The following is a 25,092-nucleotide window of genomic DNA, read 5'->3' as shown; positions in this document are numbered from 1 at the left end:
GTCGGCATAATGGACATAACCAGAACGCAACATCATCTGTGTACAAAACTCGTCTTTTTCCATTTGCCAACCCGAGCCATTTTCTTGAATTCCTATGGTCTTTATGGGTTCCCCATCTTTATTTTTTTACATTATTTTTTTTTTACTTCAACTAGACTCTTTATTCCTGACGGTAATGGGCTAAGATACATATATAAAATGTGTAGTACAGTAGGACTGCCAAAGGCAGATACTTCCTAAACAGGAAGTTCCTCAGTAGCCAGACAAACAGGACAGACACGTCGAAAAGGCATCCTAAGATCACTTACACCTCGCATGGCATCAAGCATTGTGTTTTTCCCCTTACAGTACAGAAAGAAGACTTAGGCGTCATGTAAAAAACTAGGCAGTTGCACAACACATTTTACCTTGTTATCGAGACAAAGAAACTATCATAATCAGAAAAAGGCTTTTTGCACTTAACAGTTTGATGAATAATATTGACATAAACATGCAGGAAATTTTCAATACAGCCATCTGGACTTTCTGCAAAGTGTGTGGCACGTTCGACAGAACTCAGCATCAAAGTGGTATCTGTGTTGTCAGTGGTATCGCATTGTGCTGTACGGGAAATTCTACAAACGCTTGATCACCATCTCATAAATTTGTGCTACCAGGAGCTGATATGATATGCTTGGGGATTTCTGGAAAAGAATGGGAAGGGTGTCACAACTTTTTTACTTTGGTGCATTGCCAAGAAACTTTAAACTTCCCCTTGACCCCGGACACTCACAGAAGCCAACCCAGTCAACCGTTCTGCTTATTTGAAGAACATTTATTCAAGTCACATTTTGTTTCACAAGAAAATGTTTACACAAAATGTTTTTAGTAAAATGTTTTTGAGCTTGGGAAAAACGAATTGTCCATAATTTGAACTTTTGCGGAGTACAACATGTCTTTGTTAATTACTGACAATTACTTACAGTCGGATCATGCTCATATTGGGAGGCAAATCTAAATTTCAGAAGTAGGTGAAATGAACATAATTGCCAGACGTCCTGTTGTGGACTTCCTGTATAAAACAGACATTTGGTCCGGCTTCCAACACCAGATGAAACTTTCAAACCCTCCAAGTCCTGCATCTTCAGGGCTCTTTGCCAAGTAATCAGGTAGATAAAGAGAAAGGAGGAATCTAAGCTGGTCTCAGAATGCAGAAATACAGGCCAGACAAGACAACCACACAGCCAGGAGTGGGGGTAGGAACTGCCTGGCCCAAGCAAAACCTATCAGATAAGCCATTAAACAAATCAGATGTGAAATCGGACAATGGAAGGCAGCTGAAGATGCAACCGGCTCTTTGCATCTTTGCAGACGGATACATGAGCGCACACATGCTAACACACACGCACACGCACACGCACACACGCACACACACCCAGCGCTAGCCTGCCATTTTGCACGTACACGGCAGTCAAGTGAGGCTAAGACAGGATCGGGTGCGTGCTAAGTGATTCAAGCGGAGTCTGCAAGCATACTGCATGCAATCATGAGGCGTTCCCTGTAGCACGGTTTCAGGGTCGGCGACGTCTTACAAAACAACTGTTCTGTCCCAGTTTTGCTTTTCTTTGTTGCTTGATGGCACTGTGTGGCAGCTGGATTTGAGCTACTTGTTTGTTCTGGCTGTCAATCTGCTGTCTCTGAGATAACCAGGGACATGGGTGTCGGCTCCAGGCGTGGGCGTCGGCTTCGTGCGCAGGTCCCGCCTCTCTTGCAGGATGCTCCCGCTGGCCCCGCCCCTTCGCATCACCTGATCAGTTCCATCTGAAGGGGCAGGGCCTCTGAAGACCAGCCAATCCCATTTTCCCTCTTCCGCCCATCGCCGGCGCCGTCGTCAGCGCCCTCGTCTTCCTCGCCCGAGCTCTCCCCGCTGGCGGACTCCTCCGCCATTTCCGTTTCTTCCCTCCCTCGCTCCGTTTTTCCGTTCTTTCCCGCCTTCCCGCCGGCCACACTGACATCTGCGTCATCCTCCTGATTTTCTTCGGCGGCGTCCTCTTCCTCCTCCTCTTTCTCCCCACCTTCCTCATCCTCCTGCCTACCTCTCTCCCCCTCCAGGCTGGGCGAAGTGTCAATGATGAAGAGGGGCGGGGGCGTGGCCGGGGCGACAGGTGACGTGTCCATGCTTTCGCCCTGAGTCTCCACGCTGTACCCCCACAGGAAAAATCAGTCACACACAGCAACTTTTTCAGTTCAATGAAAGTAGAATGAATTGGTCAACTAATTGGATTCACGCTTTAAAAGTTTTCCTAGCCTGACCTTTCTATGAATGCATCCATTTCCACCAAATGCCTAAATTAAATTCCATAGGGGCAGCACATGCCCAGGTTATACCAATCCAATATTTTGACTTGAGTTACAAAATGGCAGCTGTGAAAAACAATGTTGCCTAAATAGCAATAAGAGTCTTAACTAAGAACTCCTGAAAATGAAAATGATGGGTGTACCTAGCATTAGTTAGTGTTCTTAGGTCAAATAACATTAAAAAGTACAAAAAAAGTTTCAAATTCCATGACTTACCATAACATTCTGGATTTGTCCTATTTTTTCACACAAATACATGTGTGTGTGTGTGTGTGTGTCTGTGTGTGCAGAGTATGCAATTTACTACTGCTGTTTAATCATACTAGAGTTGCACGTAGTAGGCCAGTCAGAATCCTACCCAAGTGACTTTGCTGAACATATTTTATTCATGCTAAGATTATCCCCCTAAAATTCCATAGCGGATAAACATGGCAACCAGCAAAAACGGTCCCGGTCGGCAGTTTCTCGCTAAACCCTGCAGATGAAGTGAGTGGAGAGAAGAGAAGGACGGCTCATTGATTTGGGGACTTTAAGACCAGTTTGGCAGCCCTGACCTGTTTAGATCAGACAGAGCCTCCCACCAGCGAGTAGGCCGGTGTCTGGGGAGCCTAAACTCTTTCCTCAACACCAGTTCTACCGGTTTAAACGAGCTTCGGCACCATAGCCTATCCCTCGCGGTTGCGGCCATTCCAGGAAGTTACTGGTCTGTCCGGGCAGCATTTCCAGAAAAAGAAAACTATTCCCACCACAAGGTCATGATATAGGGCCAGATCAGAGAAAAAGGAAGCAGGTCATTTGTTTTTACAAAGGTGTCATTCACCCAGAGATTATGACGGAATGCTTATGCGTTACCGAGCAAGCATTCTTTTGGAAGCCAATGATGTGAAATGAGATCTGCTCAACAGGTAATGATGCTATTGATACCAAAGGCATTCACCTGACAAAACAATTCCTGTTAGCGGGAAGCTCACAAGCAGATTGGTGTGGGGGTGATAGAACAACAATAGCAGCGCATCTAGTAAGGCTACCTTTATCTTCCCAGCATGCCTCATGTTTTCACGGAAAGATGCCTTTTACAGGAAAGGATTACCAGGGCATTACAGGTATCTTTTTCTCCTCACTGAACACCAAGCTTGCTACCTCAAACACGAATTAAGTACAACTCCATCATTGGGGGGAAAGAAGTCCAGATACCCAGTTAACTGCATTAAGGATGGGGGGGGCCCTCCATAAGTGTAGCATGACATCATGACAGATGGGTGGGACCTGTGTGACGCTCAATAGGATTGGCTGCCCCGGCTATCAACGGAAGCCACATTCGACAGACGCAAATCCAATCTGGCCTAAAAACTATGGAACTGGTATCAACTCCCCAGTGGTTTAAGCCCCGCCCCCGCCTCACCTTGAGTGGCCGGTCACTCGCATCTTCTGCCACATGTAGTCCAGGAACATGGACGCCTGCAGCAAGCGGCCAATCCTCTGCATGTGTCTGTCTGCAGGAATGGAGTCACATTACGGTCACCATGGTGCAGCGCGCTGGCATAGCCCTTAAACATAATAAAGGACCCCAGACTTCTTTCTGATGCCTGGGATTTCTTGTGCTTCTGTTTCTATCCAAGGTCAAACGGTCAGGTCACAGTTTTCACAGTGAGTGTACAACTGATTAGTCAGCCTGTAATCAGCCACAAGAACCTCAAAAGCAGTTATTCAGGGGCACAAAAAGCAACGCTTACACATTGTGCAGGTGCACACGCACACACACACACACAAACCTGTGTAAGGTACGAGGGCCTCCAGAATGTTCCGGGCCCCCTGGTACTGCAGCAGCTCCTCGGGCGGGTGGTGCCTCAGCAGCACCTGCACCACCGCCTGCGCGTCCAGACAGCTCCGCGCGTTCGTGTTCCACACCGCGCAGTACCGCAGCACCGACTCTGCCAGAGAAACAGACAGATACACACACACACACACCACGGACACACAGACAGACGGACACGCACACACACACACGCACACACAAATACAGTCTCAGTCACAGCAGTGTGTATTCTCTCCCTACCCTCTCCGACACTTCCTTCCCTCCCCCTCCCTCACACAGATGAACGGGAGGCTCCAGGCCCGGGTCCTGAGCCTGCAGCCTCCCGGTGAGGGAGGAGCGGCTCTCTCACCTTTCTGGTCGCGTCTCAGCCTCAGCAGCGTGTTCTCCAGCTGCTGCTCGCCGTCCCGCCCCCGCCGGATCTCTGCAGGGGAAGGGGGAGGGGGGAGGTCACATCGGCTTTTAAACATGTTCGGCCATTTTGTGTGGGCGAGCAAATGGGTGGGCAAAACCAGACAGTTTGCAGTGAGAGACACAGCCATAGAAATAAAGACGGGAGTATGAGGAAGGGCTGAGACATTGTACCAGGAGGAGCCACCCGGCAGCCCCGTAGCCTCCGCTCTGCCGGTACCTTTAATGACCCGCAGCGCGGTGTGCGGCTGGTCCAGAGATATGGCCAGGCCCAGGGCCTTCAGGAACTTCTTCTCCTGCAGGAGGTTGGACAGCTCCTGCTGCCTGCAAAACATCCAGCAATACCACTGCTTAGAGGGCAACTGGCCTACAGGACACCAGGTGTACAGGAGACCGTCCCTATAGGGTATGCTACCTGGCCTATGGGGCACCAGTGTACAGCAGACCGTCCCTATAGGGTATGCTACCTGGCCTATGGGGCACCAGTGTACAGCAGACCGTCCCTATAGGGTACCTGGCCTACAGGGCATCAGGTGTACAGGAGGCTGGATCTATAGAACACCTGGCCTACAGGGCACCAGGTGTACAGGAGGCCTTCCCTAAAGGGTACCTGGCCTACATGGTACTTCTAGTACTGACATAGCAACTGTTGCGATAACGTGAACTACATTGAAAGCAGCATTTCCAGTGCAGACTCACTTCAGAATCTGATCCTCCTGTTGGGCCTGCTCTTCTGCTAGCTCAATCTCAGAGACGTCCTGAAGGAGAAAGAATAATAATTAATAAACATAATAATAAAAAATGTGCAAACGGGTCAAACAGGCAAGCGTAGCGATTGTGCGTCCAGGTCAATCAAGCATATCAATCCAGCGAACAGGTCAAACGAGTGATACAGATCACACGCTCCTACAGCCACATCACCACAGGATAAAAACACATTTAATACCAAACACTGCAACGCCGAATCCCTACAGTTGTGTAAAACACTCACTACTGCCCGCAAGCGTGTGCAACAGAACAGAGCGTAAAATCAAAGGGAGCGTCGCATGGATCAGACCAACTTCCTTACAGAGAACAGGAAAGATGAGACAGACCACCAGCCACGGAAAGGCAGATCTGTCACAAAGTGTACAGCCAAAAGGCGTGCGGTGCGTTTAACAAGACACATACGCACTAATTCAGCTCGGGGGGGAACAGGTCGAGAGGCGAGCCAGCCCGACAGGAGCTATTGTGACAAGACATCGTCACGCACAGACAGATGCTAGGGCGCATTGTCTCTGCGGTCACCAGTGCGTACGAACACGCGTCACTGCGTGCGTGTTCCCTGACCAAACGCAGCCTTTTCACACGTTCTGAAAGCCGTTCTGATCCGCACAGCGCGCGTCGGCCGTCTGAAAACAATCACGGCAAAGTTGCGCAACTTGAGGGGGGCTTACTCTTTTCTCGACAGGCAGAATGAAAGGACGAACCCGACCGCCGCTGAAGGTCGCGCTGACAGACGAGTACGTTTCTGTCGCCGTTTACACGCAAACAGAAAGGAGAAGGCCGTCGAATGACAGACGCATTCATCAGACGTTTTTTTTTTTTGCAGAGCGACTTACATAAGCGCACGTAAAAAGGTTAAAGAGCTGACGTCAAATCGGTAGTCGCATCTGATGGTAGCGTGAAAAGCGTAAGTCGCTAATACATAACCGTGAAACCAGGGGTGCGTGACATAGCTCCGGGTCCAACACCAATAACAGATATTTCACTGGCCTTGTTTGCTGATGCCAGTGGGGATAGCGCCATTGTACATTGAAGCACAAAAGCAAACTAACCAAGTTGCCACATTCAAAGAAGCAGCAGATGAGCACAGACATCAACATAAAGAAGGAAAACTTTTATATTTCCTGTGTATAATGCAAAAAATATGCATTTATAGTAACATTATAACAATTGAATTCCTGTACCTCTTTTGACAAAAGCAGGATGGTAATTATGGTTTAGGGTGTGTTCATCTTCTGGGGAGGGACACCAAACCACATACTTACAGAAAGGCACAAGAATTATGCAAATAACACACCTTATCAGTGCGTGTGGTAATAAAGAGAAGGTGCAATGATTACATCGGTAAACTGGAGCATGTGGAGATGGCTACGGTGATGCACTGGTTTGGCAACCAAGAATGCACGCACGCACACACACACACACACACACACGCACACACACACACCACACCACACCACACCACACCACAATCACACACACCCACACGCACTCACACATGCACACATACCCACCCACACACACACTCACTCACACATGCACACACACCCACACCCACACACACACACCCACCACACACACACCCACACGCGCACCCACACGCGCACCCACACACACACACACACACACACGCACGCACGCTTACTACCCGGCAGGAAACGCCTGGCGCGTGCATAGCGGGCGGGGCGGGGCTACGGGACAGTGAAACGCAGGGAAGGCTACGCGTTGGAAACGGACACTACGGGACAGTGAAACGCAGGGAAGGCTACGCGTTGGAAACGGACACCTGGCCTGTGCTGGAATCCCATTCCATTTACAGACACCATTTTATCCTCCTGCTCGCCCGGACAGTTGGCAGAGATAACCGCTCTTATCTGATCCTCTGCCCGCATGTAAGGCCATGTTTCCGTAGCGCGTGTAGCTCGGCTAGTTGAGCACAGTGAGGTGCTGTAAGCCAAGGCCTTCGCAGGTCACCGTGACAACACTCTCTGGTGAAGCAACCCTCGCGTGCGAAGTAACGTTGCCCTATGCTAAGGGCGATTTCGTCCTCAGCTGACTGCTAACGCGTCGGTCTTTGGGCAGGTATGAGGCCTGGGTTCAAAATCCCACCTCAGGCAAATCTCTAACTCATTACATACCACGGTGCAGCAGTAGGTATAGCAGAAACAACAATCCTCCTTTCCAGGATCGAAGGAATGGTGCCACATTGAGAACTGGGGTGGCAAATTCGGGGTGGGGAGCTAGGGTTTACAGTTTAAGGTTTTCGGGTTACAGATGAGAGTTAGGGTTAACAGCTGAGTTTAGGGATTACAGGGTCAATGACTAGGGCTGAGGGGTTAGGGGTAGGGTTCTGGAGCTGAATTTAAGGATGGGGGTTACCCACGGGCAGGCCATGTTACACCCTGACAGCGGGGGTAATGTGGAGGGGAGACGGAGTGTACGGTTTAGGGGGTGGGGATTAGGGGGATTAGTGGTTGTACATAGTCCTGACCTGCCAGAGCATGATGCTGGAGTCGGCAGACCCGGTCACTGCCAGGTCGTCCTTGCGGCTGGCGTGCAGGCCCCACACCTTGTCCTGGTGGGCGTCCAGAGTCTTCACACACTCGTTGGTCTTTATGGTCCACAATTTGACCAGACCGTCTGAACCGCTGGGGGACAGAACAGGAAAATCCTCTTACAACCGAGTAAAACCACTTTCTGGCTTGGATCTGAGTCCATCGTCCCTGTAGGCCATGCAGTTCTAACAGTGAGGCGGTGCCTTGCGCAGGTTAGCTAGTGGCTTTGCTCTAAACATGGCTTTGCTCTAAACATGGCCCGTTATCATAAATAACCAGGCTATGCTCTCCACCTTAAACAATCTTCTGTAGGAATGTTCTGGAACATTTTTTGTTATTAACACCTATTGTACACTGTTCGTGTGTCACAACGCAAAGGCAATGAAGATGCCTGTGCAGTGAGTCAGATGTTGCTCAGGCCGGGAAGAACAATGGCAGTGTTGATGACTGAATGCGAAACGGAAGGAGGAAGAAGAGCAAAAATGAAAAGAAAGAAAAACAGTACCTTGTCAGCAGCTGACTCCCGCGGCTCACAAAGACGACTTTGAGCACAGACGCGTCGTGTCCTTCAAACGTCTGTGAAGATGAATGAGGGAATGAGGGGAAAAATGAGGCGGAAAAAACTGGCCTTCAGTTAATGAAAGTTAATGAAAAGTGCAAAATTTTGCAATCTGTGAATGCTTATTCTAAAAAAAGATCTCCGGGTGGGGTGAGGCATTGTTCATGGGTTTAAGGGTGTGGAAATTAAACAGAATTGAACCAAAAAAAACGCTGGATTATATACGATATAAATAGGACATTAATTATTGACATAAGTGAAGTCACACAGAGGGGTGAAGAGCTGTGTGTGTGTGTGTTGGGGGAGGGGGGGTGGTTCCCTGAAGCAGCAAAAGTCCTAAATGCCCCATAGATTGACAGTGACATCCAGAGGGGTACAGAAAAATGATGAGGGGTAATACTAGTATGGGGCACTGAGGGGTTATATGGGGGTACGGGGTAAAGAGGAGTTATGTATGTTATATAGGGGTACGGGCATACAGACCAGGTGATTTTAGTTTTGAAGTTTGAATCAGTTTTTATTCCTATTCTACATATAGTTTTCCTTTCCTTTCTAATTGGGGCGACATAGCTCAGGAGGTAAGACCATGCGGCATCGGGGTGCGTTCAAACCCGCCAGGTCGAAGGTCTGAGACACTAACCCTAATGCTCTGGAATGAGTCAATGTAGCGCTCTTGGATAAAGCCATAAGCGTCCAATTGACGGACTTTCCATTAGTTGGTTTCAGTTTAGTTTAGAGTGTGCAATTTTATTTTAGTTTCAGTTTTTGAACATCCATTTCTTTTTAGTTTTAGTATCATTATTATTAGTCTTAGGTTTAATTTTATTTTAGGAAAAAATCCTGCCCTGGTCTGCACCATCCCACCCTTATCAACACTTACGATATTCTCTGCCCATGTAAAAACATTTCAAGCTCAAGTTTGTTTATATGTCACATCTTCCAAGACCACATGGCCTTAAACAATAATCTCTCAAGCTTTCCCTGTACTACTAGTCCACTCATATTATAGTTTGCCCTGTTTCTAATTGTACTTAGTTTCACCATAAGCCAAATGCCTTGTCAGCCCTTCTCAAACACATCCACCTCCATATCTAAACTGATAAGTATTCACTAGCAACATGCTGTACAAAAAGTCATTGCAAGTTTGAACCATGCTTTTCCTTTGTATGCCATAACTTCCAGATGTAGCATCAGCATAGGCCTTAAAACTATATGTACATCAGCACGTCATGGTGAGAGAACATTACTACACCCTGAGCAAACACAGTAGTCCACTGCATTTCACTTACAAGTTCAGTCTCGCCATTTGGGTTTTATAGATGGTCACTCAATGCACCACAGGCTATGAGGCCCATAGAGCCTCCTTGCGTTGTAAAACCCTGTCCAGAGAAAACTTGCAACCTCGGCATTAAATGACTCGGTGAAGAAAAGCACAACAGCAACACTAGCAGCAATGTGACAGGGCATCACCATTACGTCCGGACTCATGCAAGATGTCTCAGACGCACTTGTGCATTTCCCCACTGCGCATTCCTTTCCCTGCTGAGGTGTCGGCCAGGTATGGAGGAAAGACTCAGGAGGGATATAGTGCTGTGAGTAGACTGCAGCATGACTGGCATCCCTGTTCGACACGCTGAATCTGATGTCCAGGAGTTTTTACGTCATATACGATTGTGGCAGGAATGGCTACAGCGCACAACATAACAATAAAGAGAAGAACGCTCATGAGACGTCGTCCTACTTCGCCTCCATCTCGTCAGACGTGCTAGATTGCATGAAGTTCTCAACACTTTTAACGCGAATGGATTTTATTGAAACCAAACTAAAATTATTTTAAATACATCCGGGGAGCTGTCTGTCTTGCCATTTCGACAGCTTAATTGACGGTTAAGTTTGCACGCTCCGTTGAGTTGGCTTGTTTTTTTTTTTTTTGTTTTTTTTACACAGTAATTTCTTGAACTTCCTTGAAGATTTCTTTGTGTGAGCTGCTGAGGTGAGTTTTCCCAATTTGGTGAATTCTTTCCTTTTGGCTCGATGCCATAAATTTTGCTTGTACTGGGAACCTGCTTTTTTAAAGTAATACTATTGTATTCAAAGTTGCCCAAAGGCTACGTTCTATTTTACAACCACCATAAGAGCTTGTGGTTGTCTCTGCGACAATAAGTGTTATTCTTTTCGCAAAATCATGCCAAGAACAAAAATATGCCCAGAGACTTAGCCAACCAATATCGCACTTGTATCTATTTGATCCGCACAAGGAAGGTGTTCATAGGCAGAGTTTACGAAAAATAACTGCTTTAATTAAACATCTCAATTGCTAGAAATTTTTGGCAATATTATTGTTTGTTCAGTAGTTAGTTTATTAATAAACGATTTATCATGTTTTTTCTAGTTCGTAAAGATTTGTGTGTGGCAGAGGATAGGGGTAAGAGTGGTATTATGTTGGTACAGGGGTTGTTGGTAGGGCAGATATGTGGTCGGGTCGAGGGGTTTGAATGGTACCAAGACGAGAGGTAGGGGGTACGATGGGTAGTTGGTTGGGATAGAGGTTAGGTTGGGACGAGGGTTTATGGTTCTGAGACAGCAGAAAGATGGTGGGCAGTGGTTGTAGTTTGGTACAGTTGTGGTGTCTGGGACAGAGAGGTAGGTGAACGGACAGAGGATAGGGTCAGAGCGGTTTGTGTCGGAACACGGACAGAGGGATTAGGGACAGAGGTGTAGTTATGGAGCAGGGAGAGATGGGTACAGAGTGGGGTTATGTATGGTTTTGGGGTACAGAGTGGGGTTATGTATGGTTATGAGCAAAGGGCAAAAAGGTGTTCCTTGAGGCAGCTGAAGTTCTGCGTACCCAAAAGCTTCATCATGGTCTGCCGAGGCGCTGGCCAGGAATGGTTCTGGGGGAGAATGGACGGTCAAAGCGGTATGTGGTTCGGCACACCGGGAGCAGCGCCAGGTCCGAAACAGGATCACTTGACGTGGGGTATCTGGGACCAGACGCAGGCTTATCGTTCGGGACACGCCAGGGGTTCACGTCAGGTGTACAAATGGGAGAGACCGGGCACGGGGTTAGAGCGGAGGGAGACGGGGCACGGGGTTAGTATGGTTCTGGGCACGGGGCAGGGGTTAGAGTGGGACGGCGACGGGGACACGGGGTTAGAGGGGACGGAGACGGCGGGCACGAAGTCGCAGGCCCAGGAGCGCGGAGCCTCGCCAGGGCTGGCCAGACTGTGACCAGGGGTATGCCTCCAAACGCTCGCGCGTGGCCCCGCAACCCAGCAGCCGGTCCGCACGGCCACACCTTGACCGTGCGGTCCTGAGACCCCGACGCCAGCAGCTTATCGTTCGGGGACACCGCCACGCCGTTCACGTCCTGCGTTAGACGGACGGAGACGGCGGCACTGGGTAAGACGCCTTGGTGCATGGGACAGAGTATTCCCTATGTGTCTTATTATCCTAGGACTGTTCAACCATGTGAGAAAATTAAAGCATGCCTAGATTAATGAGTCCACCAGAAATCTCAAGAAATTGTGCAATTTCTGGTCATCCCAAAGCAAAAGATACAGAAGCACTGGTTTGTGTGCAACGCAAGTTGTGAAACTGAAGACAAATTTCCCTGGAAGCATACCATATGCTAATGAAACTAAAAATACAGCACAGAGAGGCCGTTGTTTCTTCGACGTGTGCTTGTAAATGAACGCACAATGGAATGGCAAGTAGGAATCCCTCTCAATGCGATTTCCACTTCCTGAGTAATGAGTCACACTTTCCCTTTGCTCCGCCAAAAGATAGTGGGTGAGTCGCTAAGCTACATGCGCGTACGCAAGAAAGCATGCTCCGCGTACGTGCAAGCACGCTGTATGTATATGGCAGTGTGTGTGTGTGTGTGTGCATGTGTGTGCTGGCATGTGTGTGTATGCGTGTGAGAGTGTGTGTGGCAGTTGACGCACCTTGTCGTGTGCTTTCTCCGTGGTCCGCACGGACAGCGTCTGTAATTCTGCTTCTCCCGCCCCCTCCTGCTGCTCTGGGACGTCCCACACCTTGACGGTGCAGTCCAGGCTGCCGGACACCACGAAACTCTCCTTCAACCTGCGGAGGGGGGGTTCAAACACTGTTAAAATCACTCCCACTCTTACTCCCCAAACCCTGAGAGAGGTTTCAAACACAGTTAGAATCACTCCCACTCTTACCCCCCCAAACCCTGAGCGAGGTTTCAAACACTGTTAAAATCACTCCCACTCTTACTCCCCCAAACACAGAGAGAGGTTTCAAACACTGTTAAAATCACTCCCACTCTTACCCCCCCCAAACCCAGAGAGAGGTTTCAAACACTGTTAAAATCACCCCCCACTTACTACCTGCTCTGTACTGATCACCTCGCCTTCCATGAAAACAGCAGGGTAATTCCGGGGGAAATGTAGTTTAACTGTAGGTCTCAAATGCAGTGGTGGGTAGGCCAAAAGTGAAGTGAAAAGGGAAACTTTGTCCCTAAATTGGTCAATGATGATGATTTATGTTTCTTTCTCAAAAGTATAGCAATGGTCATCGCTCCAAGTTTACATTACGGGTGTGGAATGCCAGAATGATCTGAGAGGTCGAGTTTGAAAAGGAACCGGTTTCCCCCAAAACTACCCAGCGTAACTGTAAACGTCAGGTGGTCTGCCCCGAGTCAAAATCCTGCACTGTTAACAAAAGGCTCTGTTCCTTCCCGCTCACTGCTACTTCACAGGGAGAAAAGGCACTTTGGTTTAGCCATGTAAATGCAAAGCACATATCACGTGATTTCACAAAAACGTGCACCATTCTCAGTAAAGACACCTCCTAAAAAAGTAATGTCCTTCGGCTGTCAGTAATGAAATTCCAACAACAGTACACTCATGCCAGGAGAACCTAAGCTATGGAGTAGGGGAAAAACCCATAGTGTCAATGAATAAATTACTTCATAATCAAACAACATTTCTCCGTAATTTGATTAGCTGTCAACGTCAAAAAAATATGTCCTTTTTCCAGGAATCGTAAAACTCTGCCGATCTTGGCAGGTCTGAAAACGTAATCTCCATGAACCGACTCCAATACGGTCAGCATCAACTGAGCCGCCACACCCTTTCAATTTCTTAAAAATTCCGGCAGCGTTTGGTTGGCCACGCTTAAACGACTCGGGAAGATAAAAGTGACAAGGAAACAAATCATTTCATTTTAGCAGTAGTACGAGGTTTCTATCATTTAGAATTTCCTGGGACAATAACACAGTTGATATACCCGTATTTTTCTAGAAACAAAGTGAACCCCAAACTGACTCATTGCTGTTGTCTTTCTCGCGTGACCTCGCAGGTTTCAGCCTGGCCGAATCGGGCGCTGTCTGAATGAGTGCGTGACCTTTGCCGTGACCCTTTACCTGGAGCAGGAGATGGACCCCACTGCGTTGGCGTGCCCGGATCCCTGCGCCACGCACCGCACCTCCCCGCTGAGCGTGTCCATCCGCCACACTCTGACCGTGTTATCCTGGGGCCGGGGGCAAGATGGGAGAACCGTCAAATGTAGAATGTGTGTGTGTGTGTGTGCAAGTATGTGCTCTGTTTATTTATGTGTGTGTGTGTGTGTGCGCAAGTATGTGCTCTGTTTATTTATGTGTGTGTGTGTGTGTGTGTGTGTGTGCAAGTATATGCTCTGTTTATTTATGTGTGTGTGTGTGTGCGCAAGTATGTGCTCTGTTTATTTGTGTGTGTGTGCGTGCGTGCGTGCGTGCGTGCGTGCGTGTGGGTGTGCGTGTGAGTCTGTGTCAGAATCTCCTGGTTAAACGTTTCTTGTAACTTCAACAGCTGCTATAAGCAGGGAGAAATATGCAATGCCGATGTTTTATAAAGTTACCACGTGTGCTACTTTGAGCATTTGCAAAATGACGTACACAAAATAAGAATAATTCTTAAGAAATGTCTTAACCCACGAGCCATTAAGTCGAGAGGCGACAGCAGGATGTCTCTCACCTTGGAACAGCTGGCAAACATCGACCCTTTCCTGAAGATGTCCAGCGCCAGCACCGTATCTTAAACAGGAGAAAGTGAACTTTACACACAACAGCTCAGAGAGTAAAAAGATTCTGCTACCATATGCTACCTTGCCTCATATTCCTAAGTGCAGATATTCATCAAAATGAAGTTTTCAAATGTATTTAAATGCATGGCACAGTCAAACTTGACCTCTGTAAAACTGACCCACCCCGATTAGAGCAGTACCCACAGTAGCAAGCTGCTGTCTTGGGTGCGTGTCCAAGGTTGAACGGGCAGTAGGTGCTGCCCCCTGCTGGTGTAACTGACCTGTATGTCCGTACAGGATCTGGCAGCTGCGCGAGGCCAGTTCAAACACCTTCAGCTGGGGGCTGTTCGTTGCCACGACGATGTGGCTGTCCCCCTTGCCCAGGAACTTCACGTCCAGCACCTCGTCGTTGTACCCGACGAACTATCCAAAATCAGCGGGGGGTGGAGATGACAGAACAGTATTTCAGCAAAGAAAACAACACATGTACCGTTTGCACAATTCAAGCAGACCTAGCCCTGGGCTGAAAATGCGTGGCCTTCTGTTGAACCCAACACTGACCGGGACCAAGTAAGCAGTTTTTGTGTGTGTGCTTGTGTGTGCATTCACCATGACAACAGCTAACAATTAAAGTCAAGCAAAAGGTGGCCTTTCTTAAAACAAAGTTCAAAAGGTTATCAAAGTTAAAAATTATGAAAAGCAGCAATTATGTGAAGCAGTACTCCAAGAGTACAAATACACTCAAAGTTCTGCTGTCCGGCATTTATGAAATTAATTTAATACTTTTTGCAGCTCGGGAATCACCCCAGTTTAGACGACCCCCCCAGCCCCTGAACCCCGAGACCTCTCTCACCTGCTGCTGCAGGGCGAGCGCAGGCAGCTGGTACAGCAGGATGTTGTGCTCGGCGGTGACGATGGCCAGGCGGGCGGAGCTGGGCAGGTGGATGCAGTAAGTCAGGCTGCGCTGGCTCCACTCCTCCTCAGGACCGGCCTCCTCGCCACTAGGGGGCGGTGTGCTCACCGGGGGGGTCTGCGAGAAAACGCAGCGGGCGGAGCCGGCCTCCCACAACCGCAGCACACCTAAGAGGGAAGAAAGTCACTGCTTAACACTGTGCTTAACATGGCCAAAGGCATGTTAAGCACACAGCTCAGGCACTGCAATTTGGACCTGTACGTTGTTCTGGATGAGAGGGTCTGCTAAATTCTTTCAAGGTAATGTCATGACCTCTAGTGGTAGAATGCCGTCACTGCGATCAACTAAAAACAGCAAGGCCATCTCTTATGAATTACAGAAACAGGCAGTAGCTTTCTAACTGCTTTCTTGCCACAAACTCTGCTTCAATCACAACACTGTTCTACAATGATTCTGCCTCATCGGAGAACAAGGCAGGCAGCTGCTCCTAACCAGAGGACTTGATTTTGGCTGAAACATAGGTATGAGCTGATGTTTGTTTGAGTGTGTGTGTGTGTCCGTGTCTGTGTCTATGTACATGTGTGTGTGTGTATCTGCCCCCTGTCGGGGGTTCTCCCTGTGCTTACCCTTGCTCCCAGCAGTGATAAAGTGAAGTCCTTTGGTTCTGACGCCGAGCTGAGAGAAATCTCCCTCCTCAGGAAGCAGGACTACGGCCTCCACAGCCTGCAGAGAGGCCACAGACATACTACTGAGAACCCACCACTGAGTGGCTCAGGAGCATACACACACACGCCAGTCACACAGTACCAGCCACACACATTCACTATCAACTACCAGACCTCCCCTTCAGTCAATGAGAACACAGCAGAGAGCAGAGGAAAGGAAACACTCACTTTCCCATAATGCACTGCACTAATTGACGGGTGAGTCATATGGATTCAAGGGTAATGCATATACGCATGTTTGATTAGAGAGAGAGAGAAATGAAGGAAGACGTGGAGAGGAGTTCTCACCTCATACACAGGCACTGTCCTCACTACCTCCCGGCTCTTCAGGTCCCACACTGTGCAGATCTTGTCCCGCCCCGAGCTGTGACATAAGACACCCAAAACCAATCAGAGCGAGCAAGGGAGGAGACGAGGCGGGGCAGCAAAGTGGAGAAAAGACAGACAGACTGACATTACTAACACAGTTTCATAAAAAACTTGCCTATACTTTTATCCTTCCAGCAGTGTGTCATTATGGCTGCGTCAGGTGTGGGGGTGGGGCTTACCTCACCATGGTGCTCCCGTCAGGCGTGAAGGCCAGGGAGGTGACGGCGCTGTAGTGGCTCTCCAGGACACACACGCACTGGCTGGAGCGCAGGTCCCACACGCGGATCCCGCAGTCCAGGGAGGAGGAGAAGAGCTGCAGCACACTGCTGTCCGGGTGGAACTGCACCAGGCTGCGCACGGCAACAACCAATCAACCAATCAATATGCTAATCAATCAGCTAACAAATCAATTTGGGCCTTGCAAAATTTTTTTTTTTTTTTTTAAGACCAACAGGTATGAATCAAACTTACTGCACCACCCCAGCGGATCCTTTCAGGTTGTGTGTGCAGTACTGTTTCAGAACGTCCCACAGCTTAATGGTACCATCACACCCTCCTGCAAACACACAGGAGTTACTATTACTGATGTACATAGTACTACATACATGAACATGCACCTACATGCATAACACACAGGCATGCAGAACACACCAATGAATATGTAACACACCCGCATAACAAACAGCCATTCATGCACTCTCTCACTCACTCTCTTTCTTTCTCTCACACTCATACATAAAGTGGAGGAGCAATGAGGTGCCCCCTCTCTACCTGTGGCCAGCAGGGTGGAGCTGGGGTCAAAGGTCATGCTGGCCACAGGGGTGTTGTGGATGGCCCTCCAGCTTCGAGTGCAGATGCCGTCCCTCCAGTCCCACTGTTTGAGCACCAGTGCACGGCTGGCTGTCACCAGGAACTGAGGACACACACAAAAAAACTCAGACAACCTATGGTACTACAGGGGTAAAAAAGCACAGGAAAGGTTTCTGTGCTGACACACCATGCATCTGTCAAATGCCACTACACCAGAGGTGGGAAACAAGGGCCATATCTGTTTCTGGTTTACATACATGGCAACTCCAGGCCTCAATGACCTAATTATCCCTATCACTTACCAGCTGACATTTTAGCTACATACATGGTAAATGCATGAATGACAGCCAAGGGCTGTTCTTGTGTCCCCATATGAAACATTTTACCATTATCTAATTTACAAGATCTGCGAGTGAAACAGTGTTGGTTTATACAACCAATTAGCTCATTTAGCCAGGGTAATAAGTGGAAACAAAATTACACTACACTCCCCGATATAAACATTAGAATACGACTAAGATTGAATGCTATTACTTTTAAGAGCACAATTTATTGGTATTTCTCAAAATGAAATCAATCAGAGCAGCACTTGGCATCACTTAACCTCATTTTCAGGTATACTCTCTCAAGCACTTTACCTCGTCATCAGGACTGAGGGCGAATGACGTGATGTCCTCTTGGTCATCCTGTAAACAGGAAGATACAGGATTTTTTTTTACACATGGTCTTCCAAACGATGGAATATCCCGTGTCAATATATGTAAAGACGCATTGAAAAGAAATCACACACCTGCTCAATACTACGAGTGAGCTGACCCGTTGCAATCTCCAAAATGTTCACCCGTGTCCCACACGTGCACAAAATGTATTTCTCGTCTTTGTTAATCTGCAACAAAGTAAACATAAGCAAAAGTATAACGAACACGCACATTACTCATAAGAACCAATACCTGAGATTCCTCCCCCCCCCCTCCCCCTTTTATCACATTACCTGCCATTAACCTACGGGAGCCCCGACAGCAATAGCAGACTATCAAAGCGAACAAACGCCAATCAGTAAGCGAGCTGTCAGAGTTAATATAGACAACTAAACAGTTCGAATTTACCATAGGTAATACATTACAGGCATTTAATACAGAAACCAGGTAGCTAGCATCTATCATAGCTAATACTAGACACCTAACTGGCGATTAGTGGTAAACGCCTCACCTGTACTTTTCCTCCCTTGTAAAACGGTTCGATTTTACTGGATACTGCATAGCTGCAAGAGAGAACATCCACCGTTAAACTGAGGGTCTAACGATTCAACAAGCATGCAGACTAGCATGAAAATGAACTAGTTAGCCAGATGACATACTTTCGGTCGGACCCTTACTTGGTTTTGAATTGTAGCGTGTTGCTAGCCATTGTCATGCACACAACACGTGTTCCCTCTTCAGAAAAAGTTTATTTTATTTATTCCTACACAGACGGAAAACCTTAGATCAACTCTGAGCAGTTCATCAACACCAGTCTACACCTCCAGCGTGCGTTTCCATGAAGCACATTGCTTGTCGCTGACATTAGACGTCATAGCGCTCAAGAACGAGCACGTGGGTCGCAGTGTTGCCTCCTATTAAATCGCTTTACCCATAGACTGTTTATTCGGGATTTGCGATGTTTATTCAATTTAAGCGACAAGTGACAACTCTTGCAATTGAATCAATCCTTCACGCCCATTATGAAAGTAAGTAGGCCTATAATTGCACAAGGTATGTTATTCAAATGTATCATAACTTCAAAGTCACTGTTTGTGCAATCTTTTTTCATAAATAAAGTCCGATGCTTCATAATCTGAGAATATGGCTGGTCTCACGTTATTGGAAATTACTGGTAATGCGTTTTCTTGATTAACAATACTATGTGCAGAAAAAACATCCATACGCACATTATTTGACATTTTCATTTACTGTTGCAAGTATTCCACCCTTCGGTTACAATTATACCGGCTAGGTCGTATGAATCTAACATTGGACTGCTTGCACTTTGGTTTAACTTACATCCGACTCGATTAAGTTATGAACGTACCTGAACCTAACTGAACGTAAGGACCACTGACGTGTCAAAGCTGTTTGAAGTTTTAAATGTTTTAAATGTCATAATGCTAGGCTAAATATGTTCTGTGTAAATGAGCAAAATTCAAAAAATGTTACATTTACATCCAATCTCCCCAACTGTGTGCAAGCGAAATAATCAATCTTCACCATTTACAAACAGCTCCTGACAGTGCTTCAAGTGAGCCCAGACAAGACTATAAAAATGTTGGAAATGCAATGCTACAAGTTCTCCAAATGAGGGCGCACAAATCATTAGTTTTCCCTGCAATTTGTGGTTCAGTCTGCTGCTTTCTAGTTTGGGTGCGCGATGTCTAATTGTCAATGAATCTAAGTAACTGGAAGTGATCAAAATCAGTTATTTCTTTTGTAGTACTTTATAACATTTTGACAATAACCTTAAAAAATTAACCCATACCATTACAGTGTGTAGAAGTGCAGTAGCCTTGTAAATTTGTAACTGTAAATCCAAAACAGACTTGTGTCCACAGTTATAAAAACGTACAATTGCAAGGACAAGAAAAACTGAATATAAAATTAGGTTTGAAAAAGTAAATAATTCCATCAAGTATTTTGAACATGTACAGTATTTTACTGAAACACACACAGGAAGTACACACCATTTTAATAGCCCTTTAGAGGGTTTCCTAACAACAAAAAAATCTCAGTTTTTCCCACCTAACACTTTACCTGAGCTTCATTTTCTCACCCAGCCACCTGTGGCTTTGTTTAAGTGCACGCATGAGAACCTGTGGTTTGAGAAGCCTGGATGTTCGATGGCCACAGAGAGGACTGTGTTCTGTTCAGGTTACGCAAGAGAGCAGGCCAGAGTTCCCACACCCATGCAGGCAGCCCACTTCACACGCACGTACACCCGATACACACCGAGGCCCCTTGTGTGCGTATTGCGCTGGGAGCATTTTACCTCATCTACTCGCTGTTTGGGGGTTCAGGCCTGGTGTTCGCTCTGTCTGCTCGGTTTCTTGCCTCGATACTGTGTAAAGCATCTTTGTGACAGTTCTCTGTGAAAGGCAATACCAATAAAATGGAATTTAATGTTTTTATGGGGCAAGGCTGTGCCATGTGGGCTGATCCATTTCCTAATTTTAGTTTCGGATTAAATTAATCTTTTATTTGACCCGTTCTTTATTTTTTTTTTAAATCGTGAGTGGCAACTGCAGATTGCCCATGTATCCTTGGTGAACATGTTTTACAGTTGTGTGACACAGAAGTAACCCAACATTGGTGTATACAGTTGTTTTTAAAATCAAAGCAGGAAAAATGCTTTGAAAAAGGACTATTGAATACACCAGCCCCCCCCCCCCCCCCCGGACCAGAGTCATGCACCCCTGATCCAGCATGCAGCTCATTTAAAAGAATTGCATTAACTCGGCATTGATGTCTGGTGGCAAAACCTGAATGAATGGGGGACAGTTTAAAATAACACGGAGCACAGAGGATGTAGAACATTTCCTCACTCCCTGCCCCCACACACACACGCACACCGTCCCTGTCCAGGCTGACTGCTGAATGGGATGTGTTTGACCTTCCCTCCCTGTCCCCTTTTAGGGGGGAGGGGGCTGAGAGAAGTCTAGACTGCCCCTCCCCCCACCCCCAGTAAATGACTCTCAGCCCTGACGGGACCCCGCCCAGCTCAGGCTTCAGTTGGATTTGTGTTTAGTAGGGCGAATGGGTGCACTAACGAGGTGAAGGGGCAGCTCTCTGAATTAAATTAAATTCATTGCTCATTCATCGACTCCCATGTGGTAGACAGATTGGGCCTCATTCATGAGGCATGTGTGTGATCACATTTGGTCGTAAACTGCTTATAAGAACGTTTCCAAGAACATTTCAGCATTCATCTTTTTTTTTTCTTATCTGTATTTGTTCATGGCTGCTTCCTTATGCTAATCACATGAACAGGATTGCTCATAAAATTTACAAACAGTAAGCACTCATCTTATACACCTGGGATACGCACAAAAACAAAGTTCTGCACATGTGTCCTGAATCCCATATTGGTTTTTCTTAGGAACATTTAAAATTTTTATTTAATTGTGGTTCCAGTTGCCTCTTTTCAACAGGTAGGCAGACGTGTTCACATGCAATCATCTGACATAATGCATTGTGACATCACACATGCTGCAGCATCCAATCCTGTGACATCACACATGCAGAAGCTGTCCAGCAGTATGCAGTACTGTGACATCACAAATACAGTAGCTGCACAGCAGTGTCCCATACTGCAGCTATTTTAGCATTGCCTTCTCCAGTGGATTTAAACTGAATTAAAAAAATAAGGCCATACCACTTATCCTAACACTGCCCCCAACACCTGCACCACCACCCTAGTTTGGCACATGCATACACACACTCACACACACACACACATACGCACAAAAATGATGAGAACAAAGTAAACACTGGTGAACTCTCAGATATGCATGCATGCATGCACATGCACGTGTGCACTGACGTACACACAAACCCGTTCACAACAAATCACGACTAAATGTGAAAATGGAATTAACGAGCAGCCCACTCCCTCCCCAGTGAGCGTTGGGTTTCCATCGCTGGTGCAAAGTTCGGTGTGGGTCTGGTTTAGCGCTTTGCGCGAGAGCGGCCAGTACACTCATTGCCCTTCCCATCCCCCCCTTTCACACGACTCTCAGCAGTTCCCCTGCGAAGCCACGGTTTAAACCAGGTGCGGGAGGGTTCTAACTCACTTATATTTGAGTCGATTCATTTGACCGCGCGCACCCCCCCCCCCCCACCCACTCGGTTTGTCTCACCGTGTTAGCACTGGAGGTTAGGTAAAGCACATCGCACAAAACAGTCTCTGCTCCAAGCACAGGATACTCAAATCCTCACTTGTCAAGGTCTTTTGTCATGACCTATTTTGTCAAGACCTCTAAGGTTTTAAAAAAAAAAATTTTTTTTAAATAAATGTTAAAATGTTACTGCAGTGTTCCTGGTTTTATTCTTCTTCTTGGCCTTGGATCTTTATTCTTTGCTTTGTGAATTTTGATTGATTTGTTTGAAGCACATGCACATCTCTGGGCAGTCCCACACAGTCATTGAAAACATTTGAGGTGGGAGGCTTGGAGCTTTAAGCTGTTCTTCACCTCTCTGGAATTCAGTTTAAGGCCATATTAGAGGTGTTCTTTTGTGTTATGTTAAGTTTGGTCTTTAGCATTTCGGATTCCTTTTTTAAATATTAATCTTCCTGTATAGAGCCCAGGGAGGCTACATAGCGGCTTGGTGTACTGCATTGGCTTGTTGCAGTTTCGTAGTTGTTTTTTTGTGGGGGTGTGACAGGGCAATGATGTACTCATTCTGGAAACTGTAGGAAGTCATATGGAGCAGAGCATGCCCCCCCCAACACCCCCACACCCCCACGCCCACCCCCTCCTGGTTTCTGGGATTCTCCATGTCTCTGGCCTTGAAATTTCAAAGAGTAAAACTAAGAAAACAGAACATTTCCTGGCCTGGATTGGACATCTGCTCCCAACACAGGAAATACTCCACCCCCCCCCTCCCACCCACCCCTACACTCCCCCTTCCCCCCCAACACCCAATCCCTGGCCCCTGTCACCACCACCCCCGGCCCACGACTGCACTGCAGCCTCCCTGTCTCATTCACTCTGCACTGCTCCCTCCTGCGAATCAGATTGATTTAACCCACTCCAGCCCCTGTCCTCCTCGCTCGCCTCCTGCCCCTGGGTGCTGGTGTCTGGCAGAGTTACTGAGCCACCAAGCCCCGACAGAAACACCTGAAATAGGATTAAGCAGTGGAGCTGGTCTTAGCAGCCTGTCAGCCAATGAAAAACCAGCTGAGACCAAGATATGAGATGCACAGCTCTGGCACATACACACACGCACGCACACACACACACATAAGCATCAGCGGGAAGAGGCACAATCTGGGTTAGCTTGTTAGCTTTTCATCTGGAATGCCCCATTGAAACCCAAAATGTAACATCAGCAGGCAAACCACATATTTAGAACCAATGTAAAACCTTAGTCTGCACACTGTCACACTGTGGTCAGATACTAATTCAGCATGTCTTTGCCAGTGAGAAATTCCCTCTTCACTCCAGTAGTGAGCACTTGCCCATGTGAAATGCAGCTCACAACATTTGCTCATGTCGTATGACATTTACAAATGGATCAGTAGTACCTCGATGGGTCTGGAAGCAACAAGTGCGTGTGTGTGTGTGTGTGTGTGCGCGCATGTGTGTGTGTGTGTGCGTGAGTGTGCGTGCATGTGTGTGTGTGCATGCGTGTGTGTGTGTGTGTGTGTCATGTCATGTGATATTCACAAATGGACGGCACCTCGATTGGTCAGGAAGCTACATGCCACAAGATAAACACAGACTCAGCCTACACCTCTTTCTCCCACATGAAAGAGCTGAATATCACGCCATTTTAGAAAGTGTATTTTTAAAAAAAACACGAATCCTTTGTTTCTCTGTAATGGTATTGTCCCGTTGGCGTGCTCCCTGGGTTATTTTTAGCCGGACGGTGGGAAGGAGGAGCTGATAAACAAACAGACGAATACACAGAAACATCTGTTCATTCCTGACCTTTGCAGTAATGTGTGAAGGAAGGAACGGGCTCTTTCTCTGCGGAGGGTAGGAATGTTTTAATTGAATCCGTGTGTTGCCGAAACACAGGCGCAGTGTACACCACGCATCCCCCCCCCCCCCGTCCCCGTACCCCCATCTCCGCCTCCGCGTTGGCTCTGCGCCATCAATTAAATTACGTTTTTACGGCCGTTCTCAGAAAATAAATCACGTGTGTGTGCGCGTGTGTGCGCGCGCGTGTGCGTGCAAGTGTGCGGAGTTCAGGGCAAGCGGCATGGCTGCCGCCCTCTCTGGGATGCTGGCATTTCCAGATCGCGTCTCCTGTCTGTTATGGTGCCCCTCAGTGGTGGAACGGGCTTCCTATCTTGGTCGATCCCACAGAGAAATTGACCTTCTTCCCACCTCTGAAGCCCCACCTCTTCCCGCAATTCCTAGGCTCCCTCAGTCCTGATCCTCAAGGGCATAAGCTAATGCACCAATGGCATATCTTAGTTTTTGGTTTCTTTGGTTTTTGGTTTTTCAGCTTGGTTTTACAGTTTGGTTTTGCAGTTCCTGGATTGATGTGATTTGCATCGTTTGCTTTAGCTTCCACCAGGATGCTGCGATGCAAGTTTTGTAGAAGTGTATGTGGCAGGTTCTTTGGCATGGACGGATGACACTGGCTCGTCCTTACATACACACAGGTCTGATCTCATGCTGACAGAACAGACAAAGATTAGTATTGAGTGTCAAATTTCCTACAGCTGCAGCTATGAGCCAGCTTAGCCACTCCCCCCTGTTCCCCCACTGGCACCGAAAGCCCGCCCCTCACTCCATAGTGCATACTTTCCCTGCAAATGAGGAAGTAATAATACACCTGGACAGTGGGGGTGGGGGGGGACATATATTTCATGCCCTAGAAAATTAAAAGATGACAGAAGGAAGAGCAAAAATTATGTTAAGCAAACAGGTTTGTTGAATGACATACAATTTACTAATTCAAAAAATATTTTATTTGCCAAAGAAATGGAGAGTATATTTGCTGCCACCACTGCTCACCACTATTTACCTGCAAAGTGTTCAGTTCAGTTCAGAGTGTTGAAAATGTGGTCAGATCAATTGAACACATACTAAGGGAGCAAATAGC

The 25,092-nt window shown here is 47.3% G+C and overlaps 1 protein-coding gene across 1 annotated transcript; it reads right to left on the bottom strand.

The window, feature by feature from the left end:
* Positions 1-793: 793 nt before the first annotated feature.
* On the bottom strand, positions 794-18,879 carry tbl3 (transducin beta like 3). Its single transcript, XM_064316263.1, has 24 exons — positions 18,663-18,879; positions 18,497-18,548; positions 18,078-18,173; positions 17,926-17,973; positions 17,249-17,390; positions 16,949-17,033; positions 16,657-16,827; positions 16,397-16,472; positions 16,010-16,106; positions 15,324-15,550; positions 14,752-14,893; positions 14,422-14,480; positions 13,833-13,939; positions 12,388-12,526; positions 11,667-11,810; positions 11,265-11,334; positions 8,387-8,459; positions 7,818-7,974; positions 5,261-5,319; positions 4,782-4,885; positions 4,503-4,574; positions 4,110-4,268; positions 3,740-3,830; positions 794-2,179 (listed from the first exon to the last, which is right to left on the bottom strand). The coding sequence occupies exons 1-24, from the start codon at positions 18,698-18,700 to the stop codon at positions 1,783-1,785; spliced, it is 2,805 nt and encodes a 934-aa protein (XP_064172333.1). The 5' UTR covers positions 18,701-18,879; the 3' UTR covers positions 794-1,782.
* Between the last annotated feature and the right edge of the window lie 6,213 nt (positions 18,880-25,092).

The sequence above is a fragment of the Anguilla rostrata genome, chromosome 17, assembly GCF_018555375.3.
Source record: "Anguilla rostrata isolate EN2019 chromosome 17, ASM1855537v3, whole genome shotgun sequence".
In the NCBI taxonomy this organism is placed as follows: domain Eukaryota; kingdom Metazoa; phylum Chordata; class Actinopteri; order Anguilliformes; family Anguillidae; genus Anguilla; species Anguilla rostrata.
Note: the sequence above shows the minus strand (reverse complement) of the source record. Positions and strands in the feature narration are given on the sequence as shown.

Coding starts and splice junctions, on each gene's coding strand:
- tbl3 (XM_064316263.1), bottom strand. CDS start 18,700: ATGACAATGGCTAGCAACACGCTACAATTCAAAACCAA. Junction 17,974..18,077: donor TCACTCGTAGTATTGAGCAG/GTGTGTGATTTC, acceptor TCCTGTTTACAG/GATGACCAAGAGGACATCAC. Junction 8,460..11,264: donor GCAGAACTTCAGCTGCCTCA/AGGAACACCTTT, acceptor ATTCATCTTCAC/AGACGTTTGAAGGACACGAC.